The 21280-nt window shown below is 41.3% G+C and overlaps 1 protein-coding gene across 5 annotated transcripts in view; it reads left to right on the top strand.

Annotated features, from left to right (window-relative positions):
- Positions 1 to 21280, top strand: part of Pcca (propionyl-CoA carboxylase subunit alpha) — a 334592-nt gene that overhangs the window by 106142 nt on the left and 207170 nt on the right. For all 5 annotated transcript variants that reach the window (XR_015638170.1, NM_019330.2, XM_087586568.1 and 2 more), the window contains 4 exon segments: positions 1181 to 1259; positions 12571 to 12673; positions 17539 to 17633; positions 19256 to 19406. Coding sequence is in view for 4 of the 5 variants with exons in the window: in NM_019330.2 (NP_062203.2) it covers positions 1181 to 1259; positions 12571 to 12673; positions 17539 to 17633; positions 19256 to 19406 (428 nt within the window). In the remaining variant the exon portion in view is untranslated.

Raw genomic sequence — 21280 nt, forward strand, 5'->3', positions numbered from 1 at the left:
CCACACTTGTGTTTATTTCAAAGTGCTGCTGTATATAAGCATAGCAAACATATTGTAATAGACTTAATTATGAAATACTGAGGAAGCCAGTATAGTTTTTAACTAAACCAATGGCGGTTACGATCTGTATGTTAGGGTCAAAGGTCTGTGACATTTGGTCACTTTTTTCCTTTTTCCTAGAGTTGAATGCTGTTGTAGAATCACAGACTGGGAAGGACACGGTAGGGCTTACTGAGAGCTTCTTTCTGAAGCAAAGACAATAACAGATGCAATTACTTGTAATACTATTTCCACTGAGTGTCCAGAGAGCCTTTAAGGAAGGAGACTTACTTTCCTTTTCCTTTTTTGGTTTATCTTTATTTTTATTCTGAGATAGATTTGATTATGTAGCTCTGCCTGTTCTGGAACTGACTAGGGTGACCAGGCTGAACTTGAATTCACAGACTCCCTCCCTCTTCCTCCTGAGTGCTGGGATCAAGGCATGTACCACTATGCCTCGCTGAGGCTGACTTTTCTGGCACACATGATGGGAGGGATCGTAGAATGATAAAATGGTGGCTTTATCTCTTCTCATGATACTGTAATTGAAAATGGCCCTTTTCTGGGTACTGACTTGGTACCTTCTCAACAGGCTATTGAGTGTACAGAAGGCCAGTGGCTTCTCTGATGTGTGAGAGGACTCTGCTCTTTGGGAAATAACCATACTTGCTTCCCCCAGTCTTGCTGATAAACACTGCAAGCATCTCGTCATCTTTCATGTGAAAATACCCAGAGTTCCCGCAAATGAAAGAGAAATTGATGTGTAGTGAATGCAGTGGCAGTTTTCAGAATCACAAATGTGTGTGCACGTGTGCATGCATGTGCATGCTATGTAAGCTCCTTTTCAAAATCATTGGCTGGTTTATATGTTTCTGATTTTGGAATTGTCTGTCAGATATTCTTTTAAGCGTTTATTTTATTACTTTGGAAGTATATTTATTGATACAAATGCTCTATTTTAAAACGTTTATTCATTTAGATATATAAGGTCATTACATTGGTTGTGTTTCTGTAACTCTAAAGAAAGGAAGTTTTAAATAAATTATTGTCATCTGTGTTACAGAACATGTGGTCAGTTGTCATGTTCATACATCCACATGATCAAAGTCTGAGCGTCTGTCTCATTCTTCCCTGCTGTTAGGCTACCCTGTGATGATCAAGGCCTCAGCAGGCGGTGGTGGGAAAGGCATGCGCATCGCTTGGGATGACGAAGAGACCAGGTGAGAGGCTGCCTGACATACACTTTTGATGAAAATTGCAGTTTCCAGAGTTTTATTAAACTGACAGGTAAACAGATACTCAGTGCATAATGGAGTAATTACAGTGACCATCTAATCTTTACTTTTTGGATGGGAGAGAAATTGATACTATGCAGAAATATTCCTTCTGTATATTTTGAAGATAATTACCCTGCCACAGAAAGATTATTTAAAAACAAAATTTAATTTTACATTGGTAAAGAGGTTTTTTTATACTGTATTTTTAAGAAATTAGAATTGTTCTGCTTTCTATGCAGAATTACTAACATCTGGTCTTATAATTTACAGAGTGGTGTCTAAGGATTTGAAGCAAGTTTATTTACTCCCAGTGGATAATTACTTTGATAAGTTTTAGTGTGTAGGATATCGTTTTCCTTCTGAGTTTGAAATCGCTGTATGTCTTTTCATATGTAATACATTCTATTATTAAGAAAACTTACCATTGTTTTGTTTTGTTTTGAAATAATTTCAGAAGTCAAAGTAATGTGTGCTTTAATGAAGTGTTGACTTCCAAATGCACGGTGGTGGAATCTCTTCATGCATCCTCCCCAGCAGCTGCAGTTTCCCCACCCCTAGCTTATTGAGCCATGTGCTTGGAAGTGTTTGATAAGTCGTTTGCTAAGGAGTTCCTGGAGGACCACAGGTCTCCAGCGGCTCAGAGATCACAGCTGGGGCAATAAGCTCTGGTGCAGAACTCCCTTTTCATAAACAGCACTCATTGTCTGTCAGGCAGGGTGGGTTGTTGAGCCTGTCCTGAGCTTTGCCTTTGAACCCTTCCTGTTGGGCTCCCAGACTTCTTTACCAGGACCATTGCTGTTCTTGGGCAACTATCTTCTTGTCATTCTTATAGAGGTAAATAACTTTTCAGAAATCTAAAGTATTGTGACATGGTAGTGAGAAAAGAGACTGCCTAATGCAGCCAAATCTGAAACCAAGGAGAGGCCAGAGTCTGGTTCAGCCACGATGTGCTTCCTCGTGCAAGCTCGAGGCTCTGCGTTGAGATCCCAGCACCTATGGTAAAGCAGAGCAGAGCAGAGCAAAGCAAAACCAAATCTCAGAAAAGCCAAAATAGTTACAGCAACAAAACAGATCTAGTATCTCAGGCCTGGAGTTGTAGAGACAGAGGCAGGAGAATCTTTGGTGTTTGTGGGTCCTGCCAGTCTATACAAATCAGCAAACTCCAGGCTTTATGAAGGGCACTGTTTAAAAAAAAATGGAGAGCAACAGCAGAGGTAGACGTGTGTGTGCGCGTGCGTGTGTGTGTTTTCACGTGTGTATGTGTGTGTTCACCCATGTGTGTGTGTGTGTGTGTGTGTGTATGAGAGAGAGAAAGAGAGAGAGAGAGAGAGAGAGAGAGAGAGAGAGAGAGAGAGAGAGAAAACACGAACACGTAGGTTTAGATTTTTAAAATTTATTTTTAATAAGCGGTTTTAAAGTTTTAATATCCTTTCCAGCCCACCACCCACCGGAGGAGTTGAAAGGAAAGGTTAATAGAGTAAAGGAGGATGTGGACCTATTTAGAAATAGTTTTTTGGAGCAAATCTAATCCGTATTGCCAGGGTATTACTAGTTTAGTTTATACATTCAGTTTATACTAGTTTAGTAATGGCAGCTCAGTCTGCTCATAGACACTATTTAAGAATCAGTAACCTGAGTCTGGGAAACACCATTTATGAACTGATTATAGCAAATCTTGCAAACACCATTTACAGATCAGTAAGCAGTAACTGCAGGTCTCCTAAACACCATTTACGAATTAGTAACGGCAGGTCTTTCTAGAAGAAACTGCCAGGTTCTGCCAATTGGCATGAATCCCTAGAAGTGGCAAGAAGCCACTGGAACACCACCAGAAGATTTTTGGTATGTTTTTCTCTATGAAGTCATGACAAACAGTGACCAACAAAGAGTGGTAAGGCATATCAAATGTGCTGTCAGCGACGACTAGCGATAAAGCCCAGCGAAGACCAGTGAAGAATGGCAAGGCGTACCAATACCATCCAGCATTGTCTCCTGTCTGTTGGGCTATATTTATGTCCTTTTAAACATCATGTTTTCTCTAGCATCTGCTCTAGCAAAACATCACATGTTCTTTTTCTGAGCTGCCAGAAAAATACCACCACGTGTCTGTTCTTAGCAAACTATCCTCCCACATCACATACCTGCTTCAGCAAAAACAACCTCTTATAAAACAGTTTTCAGAAAAACATCACATGACATAACTAAGTCTTCAAAAAACCAGAAATGTCTACTTCAAGAGAAAGAGAGAAAGAGAGAAGGAGGGAAGGACAGAGAGAGCAAGAATAACAAAGAAATTATATACTTGGCTATGCAAGAAATTTTGTCATCTATGGAAAGGGGGATTAAATTTACATAATTGCTACTTTATCATTACTGTTGCCTTCATAGTCTCTCTTTACTCAGAAGAGACTTGCTCTTCAGGTGGTCGGTTCTGCTCACTCTTCCTTTCCTGTTTCTAACTTGCTCTGTTTAGTCTCCTGGAGAAAGAAGTCTGTATTTCTTAGTCAGACAGTCATTCAGTGTAGTGGAATTCAAACCTCAGAGACAGCTTCTAACATGAGGAAGAAGGTAAAAAATCCCCTGGAGATGAGTCTCCATGAAGACTTTATAGGAAGTGGAGATGAGTCTCCATGAAGACTTTACAGGAAGGAGGCACTGTGTTGGACGCTTAGGTGAGGATCTGTAACACCAGTCTGTTAGTTACTTTCTGGTTCTATGATAAAATGCCGTAGCCAAAAATGACTTATCAAAGAAAGTTTATCTTGGCTTATGATTCCAGAGGGAGGGTCCATACTGATAACACCCAGCAGAAGTTCATGAATATGAGTGAGCAGAGCAGGCATGTAACCAACTTTATTACCATCACCCTGGAATTTAGTGCTTCCTGCATTGTCACAGATCAAAGTAAAAGTGAATCTGTGGAACTTGCCACAGATACTTGTGGTTAAAAACAAACCATTACTCCATTATGATGATGTGGGTGTTACCAGGCTATGCAAGTGACTCCTTGGAGCCACTGTTGCTTATTATTTTAAAGATTATTTCTTAATTTATATGCATGTGTGTGAGTACGTGTGAGTTTGCGTGTACTGCGTGAGTACAGGAGCTCGTCTAGGCTAGGAAAGTGCACTGGATTCTCTGGAACTGGAGTTGCTGATGATTGTGAGCTGCCTAAGGGGAGTACTGGGAACTAAGCCCAGGTCTCTGCAAGAGCAGTGAGTGCTCTTAACTTCTGTGCTATCTACAGCCTATGGGACTTATTCAATAAAACCCCATGTGCTAAATCCTAAACATCTTAAAGAATATTCTGGTGTCGACCTTTCACTGTATGCGGTCCTATATATTTAAAAGTTTGCGAAGTTTTTTGGTTTTTTTGTTTTTGTTTTTTTTTCAGAAATAGCAATCAAACCAAAGTAGGAATGCACACAACCTCTGAACTACACTCCCAGTCCATTCCCTATATCTTTATAAGAAAAAGTCTTACTCAGGATAATACTGGACTCTTGGGGTCAAATGAATCTCCTGCTTTGGCTTTCTGATCAGCTGGGCTTCAGTGCATGTGATCAGTAGTGCCATGCATTTTCTAGAACTAGCAATTTTGTTTTGACAAGTTCCTGTGCTACATCATCTACAAAGGAACCCATGGCTTAAGGAAGGTTGGAAGGCCTGCTTTGATATAAGGAGCCAAACCATGAATAAATAACAGAAAGTGTAAGCTGGAGAGGGTTGGCAGCAGCAGCAGCAGCAGCAGCAGCAGCAGCAGCAGCAGCAGCAGCAGCAGCAAGGCATCCTGATGGTGGTATGAGGGTAAAGTGTGAGCCCCATCCATGGGAGGCACTAGCAGCTGACATCTCATTGGTGCTGGTTATCTTTCTTGACCAAGTGTGAGGTTTGAGAGGATTGCATATGGAAATGTGAGGAGAGAGGAGGAGGAGGGGTCACCTGTTAAGTTAGCCAGATCAGCTGAGTTAACCCTGGTGATTAGTAGGGTGGCAGGCATCACAACTAGATTCTGTCTCATCCTGTGAATGCTCTTGTGTGCATTCTTTATGATATCAGGAAGACTGGAAAGGTCACAGTAGAGAAATCATGGAACTTCAGCCAATCTTGTCACTATGGTTTTAATTATAAAAATATTGATGATATGAAACAATATGATGACCTTTGTTATGTATTAGGTTTTATGTTATGTATTATGTATCAAGGTTTCGGTGGACTGGGGAGATGGAGATGGTTTAGTAGATAAGAATGCTTGTGTAAACATGAAGACCTGAGTTCAAATCCCCACTGTCTACATAAAAAGACAGGTGTGGCTGTATACATCTGTCATCCTAGCAATTCTTAGCATGGAGACTGAAGGATTGCTTGGACTTCCTGGCCATCAGCTTAAGCCCAGGTTCAGCAAGAAACTCTGTCACAAAGGAATCCTGGAGATGATGACACAGAACAGCTATTGTCTTCCTCTGGGCTCCAGGCACATTCACATACCTGTCAACACACATCATGCACATAACACACAGTACAGATGGATTGAAGATTTTCTCATGTATGTTCCATGAGGCTCACTTTGGTAGCCCTCTTCATCCTGGACTAAAGGCCAGCTGAGTCATGTTCTAGATGCAGGAAGCCAGAGAGGAGGCGGCTGCAGTAACTGCTGGTGGCTTTCACTAGTCTGCTAGGGTGGAGGTGGTGAGAAAGTGAGGCCAGCTGTACTGACTTTTGCCAAGGCCCCAGAAACTGGGAATCTGAGGAAGGAGTATTTCCACAAATTCCAGATTGGCTGAGGCTTGGGCTGTAATAAATTTGAGTCCAGCATGAGTTACAGAGTGAGACTTTGTCCCAAACACAAAACAAAATGCAAAAGCTGAGTTTCTAAGTGATTGGATAGAGTGGAATTGTTTGAAGATGATGTGTAGGCACTATTTTAAAGTTACTTTGTTGTTGTAAAAATATAAAAATAAAAAAAGTATAGTTGTCTTTTACCTTGCTAAGTCCTGCGCGGTGCCCCAAGATATCTGCTAGATATCTTGGCAGAAACACAGCCCAGCCGCACACTTTCCTACACTCAAACCCTCACATAAAAGAACACACAATACAATCTTAGATCCAATTGATAAGATATAATTGCCCACTTAAACATACAAAGCCCGGTACTATCCATCCCTAGGAACATTGATAACAACCTGTAAATACACAGAGTGGAATCTTAACATCACCTGCCATGGCTTCTCTCCTTCTCTCTCCCTCCATTCTCTTCCTTTCTGTTCCAGTCTCCTCCTCTTCCTTCAAACTTCTCTCCCACCCTTCCTTCCTTCTCCTCCAATGACAGGCCTCCTTCTTTCCTGTACCTGCCCCTCACCTGTACTTTACAAATTCAGTGGGGAGAAGGTTCTGGTGAAGTCACCTGGTGACTAGGCAGCAGTCCTTGGGGCAGTGAAATTAGCATCAAAATACAGATAACCACAACATTACTTTGTCATCTTCTATGTTTGGGTTTAGTGTTTATGTAAATTAAATGCATATAACACAACTTTGCTTTACTTGAAAATTCTTGGAAAATGCTAAAAGACAAAGGTTCCAGCTATAGACTAGGAATTACAAGAGGTATGGACTTCTGTCTTTAAAGTATGGGCACTGAAGGTTTGCCACAGTGGCTAAGAGCATGCGCTGCACTTGCAGAGGACTTGGGCTTGGTTCCCAGCACACACACAGTGGTTTACAGGTATAACTCTAGTTCTTAGATCAGTTATTTTAAGTCCAAGTGGAAGGTCTCCCCACCCCCACTTAGTATCAGAAGTACCACAGTTTTTCCTGCATGGGATGTATTGATTATCTGGGAGCCCATGCTTCTGAGCCCAAGTGCAGGTGTGGGCTGTGACTGTACAACATCACTAGGAAGGGGCAAAGTGAGGTTCCCAGAGCAGCACAGGTAGCAGGAGACACATTGTTATCTCTCGGCCGATGGTCTGCTATATACAGTTTCTTCACAGGAAGGGTAGATAAGAATGCTAATAACAACTGATTTCTTTAGTGAGAGAGGTTGTGGCAGTTTGAATATCCTTGGCTGAAGGAGAGGCATTATTAGGAGGTGTTGGAGTAGGTGTGGTCTCGTTGGAGGTAGTGTACCACAGTGGGGTGGACCTGGAGAACCTCCTCCTAGGTGCCTGAAAACAGTCTGCTCTGGCTTCCATTGGAAGAAGACACAGAACTTTCATCTCCTCCAGGCCATAGCTGCCTGGATGCTGCCATGCTTCCTGCTATGATGATAATAGACTAAACCTCAGCACCTGTGAGCCAGTCCCAATTAAATGTCCTTCTTTACAAGAGGTGCCTTGGTCATGGTGTCTCTTCTCTGCAGTGGAAACCGTAACTACGACAGACAATGTCACCAGAAATGGGGCGTCTAAGGCAGCTTCAACTTCACATCTTCTTGTTCCAATGTCTGACATCCACATATGACCTTTTGGGTTCATTCAAAAGGCTCTGGTCATTTCCCCAGCTCTGCCCTCTGTAACACTCTAGGCCCAAGTTGATCCACTCCACTGCGGCTGCTGTTCATCCCATGGTACTGACATCCCCAATTTGCTGGAGTCTTTCGCTGCAACTAGGTTTCACCAGAAGCCTCTCATGGGCCCTCTTCATGGTGCCGAGCCTCAATTTCTTTGCATGACCCCTTCAGTACTGGGCTGTCAACTACAACTGAGGCCGCACCTTTACTGGTGGCCTTTCCTACCCTCACACAGTGCCAGGCCTCAGATGCTGTCCATAATCTCTTCATATCTTCAAAACCAGTACCACGTAGGTGATTCTTACATGCAGCACTAGTTACAATGTTGGCTGTCTCTGGAACACAGCTTCTTTGTGCTTTCAGAAAACGCTTCCCAGAAGATTTCATCGCAGTGATGTTGGTCTCTTTCTAATCACTGCTCATTTATTAGCTCCAGCTAGCCATCATCAATTGTCCCAGTAGTCCCTTCTATTCTTGACTCTTAAGCCAGAGTCACATGGCTGAAGCTGCCAAGTTCTGCTTCTTGATGAGGCTGAAACATGGCTCCCTTGTTCTATTGCATTATCATCAGCTTTCTGTTTTCCAGCTCCTTCACTGCCTAAACTTTGCTGTCCTGGAACTTGCTCTGTTAGATTGACCTTGAATTCAGAGCTCTGTGTGACTATGTCTCCTGAATGCTGGGATTAAAGGTGTGTACCACCATGCCTAGCTTTTCTTCCTCTAGAACTTGCTCTGCTCAGGCTGGCCTTGAACTCCAAGATCTGTTTGCCTCTGTCTCCTGGGATTAAAGATGAATACCACCATGTCTGGGCCTAAGCTTTTCATGGCCACTACTTCTCAGGATATAGACTAAAAGCCTGTATTTTCCAACTTCAAGATCTGGATCGATGTCCGTGCCCTCCATTTCTGGTTTGTAGTTCATTCCAGATTAAAAGTCCAGATGAAAACAACACCTAGGTAATAACACCTAACATGATGTAACTCTTCCTTCTTCAACTGCAAACACTAAGCTTAGCTGGTGGGATCTGGCCCTGCGATCACCACTCCTTAAACACGGGATTCAGCTCTGTTTCACTTCCTGGTGCCCCTTTATTACTTGAACCAAACATTTTGTATTTTTCCCTTTAAGCTTGCTGTGCTTGATCAAAACACTCTTCACTAGAGTAAACCAGAGGACGACATCTATTCTGGGCTCTTCTAAGACTTCCTTTGTCAATGCAATTAATATGATTCTCTTCACCTTAGACTTAGCCTCCAGCAGACTCCTCAGAAAAGGACAAAAAGCACCCACACTCTTCACCAAAATACCACAAAACAGTCTCTAGGCCATATACTTACATTCTTCTCTGAAACCTCGTGAGCCCCCACAGTTCACACCACCCTCAGCACAATGTCTTCCATGTTCCTACCAGGATGGCCCACTAAGCCCTACTTAAAGCATTCCACTGCTTTTCACATCCAAAGTCTCCAAATCTACACTCCTCCAAATAAAAGCATGGTCAGGCCTATCACAGCAATAACACTTTTGGTACCAACTTCCATTTTGGTATCTTTTCATGTGGCATCCTCTTTTCTAGTCAACTAAGTGATAGAGACTCAAAATACACTTAGTCAAAACAGATCACTTTCTACCTGAAAATACTGTCTCAACATGATGAATGAGCCATCTCTATAATCTTGTGTTGAAGAACAGAAGTTTGACACTGTGGGTTTGGTAATGGATGCTTTTGTTTAAAAAGCTGCTCCATATTCTCTGTTTATTTAGAACAACAACAACAAAACTGAAAGCCAAAAGAATCAAACAAGCCTAAAAGTCCAGAAGAATTCAAAGAATGGTCCAGTGAGCCCAGATATTCTACTATAGTGCCAAGGTGTTAATGCCATGGTACACTTGTCCAGTTTCTTCTCTCCTGTTTTTCACATTGAGGAAGAAATTTAATTTTGATGAAGAAACTTCTTTTTGCACAATCTACAAATATTTTCTATTGTTTGGATGCAACATAGAGTTTTGCAATCTGTTGCTTTGTTTTGTCCTGAGAGCGTCTGTATCCTGTAACATCTTTCCTTTGTTTTGGCAGTGCAGCTGATCTAAGACTTGCTTAGAGGCATTACAACAGTGGGAAGAGTTCAATGAAAATTAGGTGGATGTAGAGACACACACTTTTAATCTCAGCACTCAGGAGGCAGAGGCCAGCTTGAGAATTCCAGGGCAGTCAGGGCTGTAACACAGAGAGACCCTGTCTCAAAACAACAACAGTAACAAATCATGAGTAATAGGCTCTGGCCTTCTTGTCTATATGCAGATTTACATGAAATGCATGGCCAAAATGGAACCCTGGCTACATTATTAACTAACCATATCATATATTAGATAGTTTCTATTTTACCTTAGATGTTAGAAGTACAAAAATATGTATCCGGTTTCTTGCTTGAATGATATTATTTTTTGAATTAAGGAAGGTTGAATGAAGTAACAAGAAGCGTGTGTTTGGTTTTGTGTAGTCGAAGGATGTAGAACCCAGAACTTCACATACGCCAAGCTTTCACTCTGGCCCTGAGCTACGTCCCAGAGGATGTTCTTAATACAACTTTCCCTTAGTTGCAAAATAACCGTGATGTTTTCAAACTTTGTGTTTTATTTTGATGACTTTGATGTTTTACTTTTGATGTTTTTGGCTTAAAAGCAAAATGAAAGGTTTTAGCCATTACATTAGAGGCAAACTGTAAAGTGCTATGTTATTCTCTTTATGAATTATAATATGTACCCAATCTCGTGAAACGTTGGCTATATGGTGCTGAGGATGAGTCACTGTGCATCTAGTTTCTCTGACGCTCACTTCTAGTCTGCCCCAATCTGAAAACGATTTCCCTAAGTCAAAGATAAAATGAAAGACCAAGAAAACCCAAGATCTTTTCTCTTAGGGAGCAGGAAGAGGAGATTTTTCCCCCTTAGATTTTGAAATATGTCTTTTAGTTACTTTTCCTACTATATGTTTCAAGCACAGGCACAGCATTTCAGATAATCATGTTTAGCATGGCCGGATGCACGGTTTGTATGTGAAAGGATTAGGAGAGACTGGTGTTGAAGTTTTGTACTCACTCAATAAAGTATTTAATATGAAGACAGACTTGGATAGAAGTAAAGGGAATTACATTTTGTATTTTAGATATATCAGCGAATGAATAAACATTTTCAGTTACCTTTAGATAAGTTTGAGGTGTTTTTTCCTTCAAAACTGTTTACATTTACTTATTTTAATTACTTGTTTTGTGTGTGTGCATAAGTGTGTGCACATGCCACGGTGCGGCATAGAGTCATAGACAACTTGTGGGAGTTTGCCCTGTGGGTGTGACGGATCAAGCTCTTGTCCCTGGGCTTGATGGTAAGAGCCCTTTCTGGAGCCATGCAGTTGAATACTAAGTTTCAGTTTAATTTAATTTAATTAATTGATTTTAATTTTTTTAAGTTAGTGTCTAACTAACCGTATTGTTCTACTTGGCTCAGAATTTATTATGTAGGCCAAGCTGGCCATGAACTCACAGAGACAGTGTAGATGGTTCTTCCTCCCAGCCCCATGTTCCCAGAAATAAGACTCAGGTTTAAAATATATTTACAAACACCTTAGCCACATAGCTAGGCTCTAAATCATAATTAAAGCAACCCATTTATTTTGACCCACATTCTGTCACACATCTGGTTACCTGTGCTCAGGTGCTCTGTATCTGTCTCCTTACATCTTCCTGGTGACTCTCCCACACCTGGCTCTTTTTAAGTTTTTTTTTTTTTTTTTTTTTAATTGACAGGTGATGCATCCATACGATACCCAAGATATTTTCTTTACAGGATATACCTGCCTTTGCCTCCTGAGTGCCGAGGTTAAAGTTGTGTGCCACGATGCCCTGATGAATTTGAGGGTTAATGAACTGGTCAAATAACCCCCTTCTATATGTATCTAGTATACCATTATAATGATATAATGGTTTAGATTAGTTCAGGAATAAAATAGAAAGCAATAGTTAAATCTATACTTTTTCCCCTCAAAAACCATCCTTTTCTGTTTTAAATGTTTGAAGCCACTTTAAAGAAGATGTGACACTAATGACTTAAGTGGCATGTGGGACACAGCTGTGTCTCAGGCCCTGCATCTGGAGCACCTGTCGGGTCTAGGAAGCAGCTTCCAGCAAAATTGCAGTCCCCGTTGTTCCTACCATGGTGTAACTGCCAGGCCTTCTCCACTTTTTTTTCATGTCTTCTAAGTTCTAAGTCAAATATAGATATGCTTTTTAATATTTCTTCACTAGTGTATTAAAATATTTATGCTACTTTATGTGAATGGGTGTTTTGCCTGCATGCATGTCTGTGAACCACCTTCATGCAGTGCCTGTGGGCACTCAGAAGAGGGCGTCAGAGTCTTCAGAACTGGAGTTGTGATCTGCCAGGTAGGTGTGAGAATCGAATCTGGGTCTTGATGAAGAATAGCTAATGCTCTAAATTCCTGCGCAGTCTGTCTCTCTAGCTTGGCTAGCTCAACAGTCGGTTAGTGAAGCAAGTACTGTGTTCTTGTTTTCACAGAAAATCTGTAGCCAGGACATTAAATAAATGGCCAAGCGGGGTAAATGGGAGTTTCTGCTCAGGTTAGCTTTTGTCTCTGTATATCAGTGAGTCTGTCCCGTTTGTTCTACACTGTTTTCTGTGTACAGGACTGTCTTTGATTTGCTAGTATAATTGTTCTTTTTGTTCTACAGGGATGGCTTTAGATTTTCATCCCAGGAAGCTGCTTCTAGTTTTGGTGATGATAGACTACTAATAGAAAAATTTATCGATAACCCTCGTCATATAGAAATCCAGGTTGGTACTATTCAAGATGCCGTCTCTTGGGTAAGAGTGTGATTCTGCCATGCTGCTGGAATGGTTTGGGTCAGGCTGGAAATGAACTAGAAACCTACCTGTAAAACAGCAGCCTAAGGTGATTGCTACCTATGGACTCACCCAATTTCTTCCATGACTGGGTCACTAGAGCCATTAAAAAAATGGAATAATAATATATACTATTAATACATATAATGATAATATACATTTGTATACATGTTATACCTCTCAGCTCATCTCAGCTCATCTCTATGGTTTTCCCTTTCATGTTATTGTCTTTAAGCATCAGAGTTCTTAACACAGGCCTGTTCTGTGTAGCCCAGTCTAGTTTTACATGCAGTCCTCGTGCTTTGCCTCCAGAGCACTGCGGTTTGTTGTGTTAGGTGCTGCATGTTCGTGAGACTGTGCTTGAATAAATGTTTTAGGTACTGTGTGTTCGTCTGTCACTATGCTTGAATAAATATTTTTGTTTGATATGTAGTGAGAGCAGATGCTTCCCCATTTGGCTCTCTAATTTTCTCTAGTAGATGATGCTACGGGATACTTAACCTGTTTCTAATCGTGGTGTGGCTCAGCCTTAGCACACACCTTTAATCCCTGTGTCTGGAATACAGACATGCCCTTAGTACATGCTTTTAATTCCCCCAAAATGAAGGTAAAGTTAGTCTGTAGAAGGAATCACCTATGTTTGAAACTGATGTCTAATTGAGGGGTAGGCAAAGTGATGAATCAGAGAAAGACTTGACAGAACAGGATATGCCCGACTCTCATGAGAAGAGAGGGGAAAGGGAAGAGAGACAGACGGTACCAGATGGAGTACAGAGTAGGAAGACAGTGAAATTCGTGCACAACTGTGCAGTAGAGTTGAGAGGGCGAGTAGAGCAGCAGAGAGGGGAAAGGAGGCAGTTTCACTGAGTCTACATAGACACACTGAGGAGAGAACAAACTAGACACAGGTAAAGACAGAATAAGCAAGAGAATGAGAAGGAGCCAGGAGATTAGAAAAGATGGCTAGAGTTAGTTTGAGGCCAAAGACAGTAATTCAGAGGCCGAGAGAAAAGCCAGATTGGATAAGTCAGCTGGGAGAGGAGACTGAGCCAGAATAACTGAACTGAACCAGCCAGCCAGAGTTCAATCAGAAAGAACTAGGAAGGAGTGAACTTACTTAGCACTAAGCTTTAAGAGGCTGAAAACATTCTAGGCCTAGATTAGATTTACAGGGGCTAGAAGCTTCCAGAGTTAGGCCTAGGTAACAGATAGAGGCATTAAACCTTAGGGATGACAATTACATCCGCAGACTAACAGTTACTTTTACAAAATGATACCATATTTACATTTGTTATGTAAATCTACATACCATTTGTTGTAAATTAAATGATAATGGTTCATTGTTTTAAAGATTTGTGAGGACTGGGAAGATGATTCGGTTGGTGAAATACTTTGTTTGCCATCCTGAGTTCAGGTCCCCAGACTCCACACAAAGGGCAGGCACGGTGGTGGATGTATGCAGTCCCGGTGCGGGGAGACACTGAGTTGATAGCTGTGGGCTTAGCTAGAGACTCTGTCTCAAAGTAAGAATGAAAATTATAGAAGAAGTCACCTAATGTCAGTCTTTCCCCTTTCCACATGCTCCTGAGCTTGCACCTGCAAATAGGTATGCACACATACACGTGCAAACATATGCTACACACACACACACACACACACACACACACACACACACACACACACACAGATACACACACACACACAGATCTCAGAATATAGTACTGTTAATCTTCTAACCTCCCCTCCCCCAATAGCTTAGGCTTTCTAAGTTCCTTAAATCTCAACGTAAATTTTAGAATTTACCCATTAATCTAATTCATTTGTAACATACATACTTACACCTCAAGTATTGGGTTTTGGATTTGTGTCGCATTGGTTCTAGATTGACTTTTTTGTCAGCCCATGAATGTAGAATAGCTCATAGTTTATCTAAGTCTTCATTAGTTCCTCAGAAGGGCTTTTTAGCCTTAAGTCTAAAGGTTTTATGCCTCTCATTCGTCTCCCCCCACACACTGGCTCATTCTGACCCTGTGATGTGCTAACCACTGCATTAGTTTGATTTACCATTTATTTGTTGTTGCTCATGTAATTCACACAGATGGTTTTGTGCATTGGTTTTAAAACAGGTGTCTTTGCTAAATCCTTTTAAAATTTGTATTTTTAGATCTAGTACTGAGTGAGAATCTCAAAATTCAGAGGTGGAGGCCCTGCCCCAGTGTCAGGAGCAGAGGTGGAGGCCCTGCCCCAATGTCGGGAGCAGAGGTGGAGGCCCTGCCCCAATGTCGGGAGCACTTACATGGCTTGAGCTTTAGATGCCCCGATTGATCCTTGGGAGCAGAGATGAAGTCTTAGTTCTTTGCTGTTCCAGCAGCTAGGCCTTCGTGTCTCATTAATATTCAACAAATGTTTGTTACTTAAGTAGTTACACACCTACATTAGCGTTTAGTTTAATTACAGTTGACCTCCTTTCTGGGGTATGTTTTTAAAAATAGGTAAGCCTGTCCTCTAATAAATTGGTAACTCAGATGTTCCCCCCTTCTGATCTTAGGTTTAAAAAAACTATTCACTCTCCAGTTTTCCTGAGCGTATTTGTATTATAATTTACATTTATAGGCTTGTTTTAATAATTTTTCTGGAGTAGGAACTAAGCAGTGTCTGTCCACCCTCCCCTCATAAAGGCCAGTGGCAATCCAGAGTTCCCTTGGGAACCAGTGAGCTTATTAAGACTCACTCATGGAGCACGCGTGAGGATAATAGGCAGGAGTGTGGGTGTCCCTACAGCAGCCACAATGGAAGGTCTGCGTTCAACATGAATGATGGCTTCTTCATGGCTGTACAGATGGGGCCCTCTTCTTTTTTGTCATCCAGCCTGTATACTCTAGGCCCTCCTAAGCCTCAAAGCCACATGTAATTAGGGCAGACATATATGTAAGTAGCTGTAAGAGTGACTGAAGTCTCAGATGAAGATCCCGGAGCCCCGTCCAGCCCTCCTCCTTCGATGAGGACACATGGACAGTGAACGAGCACAGCTGTGGTAGTGCTTTGCTGGTGGACACGGTCTACTGACAGTGGCAACACTTTGGCTCAGAGGGCACTGCTGTTGACAGGCTTAGTTCACAGAGATCAACTTTATTCTTACCCTGTCCCGGTCCCTTGGTTTCTGTACTTAGATGATGTTACCTGTTTCTTGAATGTCTATGCACAGTCTGGGAAGCTGCGTATGTCAATCACCTGCTAACTTTTATGTGAGCACTCCCATCCTGTGTCTTCTGAGGTGCACACTGGAGATGCTCAACTAGAGAACCACTGTGTTCCCCAAGCTGGGCTCAGGGAACCTCAAGGGCAAGCGTTATCATGAAGCCTCTTGAGATCACCTACATGGCCACTTCCTGTTCAGCACACAAAGGGTTATAGCCAAAGTGTGCAACAGCTCAGCAGGTTAAGGGTCATCTTTCCCTTATACATTTACTTTATTAGTGTTTGCCAGTATCTATCATAACTAGTTTTTTTTTTAAAATGCTTGATAAATTCCCTGAGCTTTTCGTTTTGACTGTATATGTATGGCTGTTTTGCCAGCATGTATGTCTGGGCACCAATTGTGTGCCAAATTTCCTACACTTTTTAGAGCAATCAAGGAGACTATATAGAATCAGAGAAAAACAAACACTTGATTCTATATCTGAGTCTTTTTTTTTTTAACAGTTGCAAGTGCCTTTTAAGATTCTTTGTTGTTTTGGCTTTATTTCTTGGAGACTAAATGTACTTTTACTTCCTTGCCAACTAGAGTTTTAAAAAAAAGGAGGTTGAGAGTTATTTTCAGGAGTTAAAATATTTTTAGATGAACTTCATACAGCTACCTTGGTTGGAGTCTTAGAAATAAAATGCTAATCTATTGGCATCTGATAATTCTAATTTTTTCCTTTATTACTTGAAATGATTTTTGAGTTTAGAAAGGCTTTACTCCTAAAAATGTTCAGTCATATATCCACCATTCATGTCCTAGCTAGCTATGTGTGTTGTGAGTATGCTTTTTAAAGTTTTTTACCAGCCATATAAACCATTAATATGATACTTCTATCAGGTCTTTGTAGTACATGAAGGAACCGGATAACAGGAAGCCCTGCCATGAGGCTGGATAGCTGCTTGGTTCTAAAATTAGTGACTCACTTTAGAACCCCTAAAACAAGCCTGTGACCCTAAAATGCGAGCTCAGGGACATTCGAACAACTCCAAATGATTCAACACAGCAAGTGTCATGTTTTCTCCAGGGGCCCCAGTTTATTTCTACCTCTCACAAACGGAAAGCAGCTAGCTCCTGGCCATCATTTCTAGTTCCCTTTGGCAGAATTTGCACAGTAGTGTTACCCTCACACAAATAACAACACACTGGATAAGAACAACAGATATGTTTGCAGAATGGTTTGGTGCCCCAGCTTATTGGTGACCAAAAGGCCTGACCCCTTCCATCACTTTCTCAGTGCTTCTCACTTCCACAGTGGCTTCTGACCTCTAGCCATTATTAAATGATCCTCATAGGACCATCTGTTCTAGAAAAGCAACATAGCATCTTTCTCCTCTGCTGTTTACTAATAATATTTTACTGTATTCTAGAGCTGTAAATATACTTTTCTTTTGTTAATATTAACCCAGTGTGTGTTTTGAAAGCTATGTATTCTCTGAAGTCTGGATATTAAACAGTAAAGGAAGGTGTGTGTGTGTGTGTGTGTGTGTGTGTGTATGTATGTGTGAACTGGTGTACCCTCACTGCTAGTGTTCTCAAGTGTTACCACTCTCAGGTTTTAGGGGATAAACATGGCAATGCTCTGTGGCTCAATGAGAGGGAGTGCTCGATCCAGAGAAGAAACCAGAAGGTGGTAGAGGAGGCGCCGAGGTAAGTGTCCCTGAGAGCACTTATAAAACTATCTGATTTTGTTGTTTTCTACATTAAACCTTCTTGTTAACATTGCCTTAATATAAACTTTTCTGACTAATGCTTCTATGTTAATGATTAAGAGTCTGTCACTTGATGTCTCTCAGTCTTTCAGTGCATAAAAGTGAGAAAACACTTGAAAAGCAAGTAGACTTTTATTAGGTGAGAGTTGGGTAGACGGTTGTGACTTGGGATTGTGCGGACTCTGCCAGTTCTCAGGACACCTAGAATTGATGTGCTTCTTACGTTAGTTAGAGAGACATTAACAAAGATGGTCCTGGGTTTTCCTACTGAGAAGGGTTCCTGGATCTAGTTCTTGAACAGTCCTTGATTCATCCAAGCTGCCCTGGTGGTTCCCAGCAGGGAAGGTTTGTGAGGCACTTCATGAGAACTCATTTCTATTCAGTAGGCACTTGCTATTCAGTAGAGAGGCAGAGGCAGGTGGATCTCTAAATTTCAGGTCAGCCTGGTTTGCATAGAAAGTTCTAGGCCAGCTAGAACAGCATAGTTAGACCATTGACTCAAAAAAAAAAAAAATGCCCAGTTGAGGCCAGGCACGGTGAAGCATGCTCACAACTTAGTTTCTCAGAGGCTGAGATAGGAAGAACCCCACGAATTCAAGGCCAGATGTGCTACGTAGGGAGTGAGTATTAGCCCTGCCAAGGGCTGCATTGTAAGACCGACTCCCTCACATCAAACTCAGGCAACCCACCCTCCAAACTGAAAAACAAAAGCAAAACCCAGTTGAGTATATGTAGTTGTTTTGAAATGACAAGGACTAAAATATGTATCCAATAGTACTTTAATTTACAAAGCCAACATGCCTTAATATATATGTGTAGTCTCAAAAGAGTATATATAACTGTGGGTAAAATTTTAATCGCAGGGTAAAATTATTCCCAATTTTAGACACCATGGTTAAAAAATGAGGGGTGATGTGGTGGTCTTAAAACATGGTGTCTTAATCCTTTGGCTTTCCTGTTATTCAGCACTGGGGGAGGGCTACATTGCCATGTCCTGTGCCTGCATTACCAACAGAATGCCTAGCAATTGTGTTGTTGCTAGGCAAGGGTACAGGATAGGAGTGGATAAAACCAGAAAGAACAAAACGGAGTCACCTTAACTGCCTCCACATTTGTACACTTGCTTTCCTTATTTTGGCTCCATTAGCTTTATCCAGTGGTTGTTTTCCAGATTTCTCTATGCCTACATTTATTCAGACACTGCAGAACTATATTTCTAATTAAAAAAAACCCAAAAAACTCTTAACACCTGAACCTGTCCAGTAGTCCTAACATCACCTGAAGATCGATTAGAAAGCACATCCCAGGATATATGTTCAGTTTTACTAGATAAAAATTACTTGTGTATTTTAGAGATGAAGGTATAGAGTAATGTGAAAAGGTGAAATGTTCTGTAAAATGTGACGTTGGCTTGGTGAAGCTTGTTGCACATAACAACAGTGTGTGCTGTGAAACATAACTAGTTCCTAAATTGATTCAGATGAGTCTATGTAGCAGTTTTATGTAAGGCCATGAAAGATCACCCGAGACTTTGCTGCTGAGTGTTTTGTATATTTGTAGCATTTTTCTGGATCCTGAGACGCGCCGAGCCATGGGAGAGCAGGCCGTGGCTTTGGCTAAAGCCGTGAAGTATTCTTCTGCTGGAACTGTGGAATTTCTTGTGGACTCCCAGAAGAATTTTTACTTCTTGGAGATGAATACAAGACTCCAGGTACCAGCGTGCGTTTTTATTCCTCTTCATGCCTCTGTGCTCCTCCTCATGTATTCTTTTCCTTATTTTATTTTATAATAAAATTTAAAAATCATCATAAATGCAAATCCGTTCTTTATATCTGTGCTGAGACACCTGGTAAGGAGAATTCAGAAGCCTACTAATTTATTTATTTAAATTTTAAGTTTTATATGCGTTTAAATTATATGTAATTTAAGTTTTATATATATGGGCATTTTGCCTGCATGTATATATGTGCACCACATGCAGTCCCCTTAGAGGTGGGAAGAGGGAGTCAGATCCTTAGGACTGCAGTTACAGTTTTGATCTGCCACATGGGTGCTGAAAATCAGACCTGGGTCCTCGGGAAGAGCAGCCAGAGCTCTTAGTTGCTAAGCCATCTGTCCAGCCCCGTAGCCTGCCAACTTGAAGGGCAATGTTTAGCCTCCTACACTGTTAATATTCTTAATACCTGATAATATACTATGTGGAAAAATCTCCTTGGTTTGCTTGATCCTTTTAGGATGAGCTGTATTTGTTAGGATTTGTGTGCTGGTCAGAGAACTTGGTGCTATAGTCAGAAAGAGACAAGTTCTTACACGTCTTCTAAAGGGGTAGAAAGGGGGCCTAATGTGAACTTCTGGGAGTAACTCCTAAAACTGCAGTGACTCCCAAGTTCCTGAGGAACTACCACCCCTGCCCCAGTTAGGAAAAGCCCATGGCCATCTTGGTTTGTGACTTCCTGAGTTCCACCTACAATCTCAGAGGTCAACAGCGTGGCAACAGGTGACTTTATTTTCTTCCTTTTTCCCTTTTTCCTCCCTTATATAAATTGTGTGTATGTATACACATACACACATATATACATATGTGTATATATACACACATGCATACACACATGTAGGGAGTATATACACACATGTACACATATATATATGTATATGTAAAAGTAGACAGAACAAAACATTTGTTGAACAAATCATGAGGCGTCAGGCGTCAGTGGGGGCTGGTGGTAAACGTGCCAGCACTTTTTGCTGAGCCTCCCTTCTGTCTTTCATTCCGTCTCCCTCCATCTCTGCAGTGTCTCCTGTTCTGATAGAAATCATGTTGGAATCTGATGGGAGTACTGTTTTATCTTGCCATACTAGTTTTACTGGCTGTTTTTTATCCTTAACTTTTTGTTGTTGTTGTTGTTGATGGGATCATATAGTATTTATTCTTTGGTGTTCATGTAGTGCAAATAGGAATTTTCATGCTAGCCCATGTGATACTGCTTTGAAGAAAATAACAGTTTATATTTCAGCTTCTGTAAATACTTAATATATTACCCATTTTACTCATTTAGTGAAATCATAGCCTGGACCAGAGTCTAAGGTCGGGCTGTCAGCAGAGGATTCCATCTTGGAACTGAGTAAGAATCTGGTACCAGATGGTTGTCAGTTAACCTGTGGTCCTCTGTTTTGTGGCAGATAGCTCTAGTCTCTCTGCCTTAGCTGTCACCTGGATTTCTCCTTAAGTATCTTCATGTCCAAAGCGCCCTCTTTCTAAAAGGATAACAGCCATCAGATTTGGGGTCAGTCCACTGTAGTATGACCTTAACTTGATTGTATCTGTTAAGACTCTTTTCAGATAAGGTCATACTCATAGGTTCAGGATGAACATGAATTTAGATGGAATTCTATTCAATCTGGTGCATCCTTTGTAAAACATATTTTTGTGCAAAAGAAGAAAATATATTGTAGTTTCATAACATCAGGGATCCAGGGTAGCGTGAATTGGGAAATGCTACGTTTAACCAGATAGAGTCTGGTGTAAATCATACTATGCCTGAAAATAGCATCCACTTTGTATCCATTAGGCCCTTAGTGGGTGGG

Source organism: Rattus norvegicus, chromosome 15, assembly GCF_021556685.1.
Source record: "Rattus norvegicus strain SHRSP/BbbUtx chromosome 15, alternate assembly SHRSP_T2T, whole genome shotgun sequence".
NCBI lineage: Eukaryota > Metazoa > Chordata > Mammalia > Rodentia > Muridae > Rattus > Rattus norvegicus.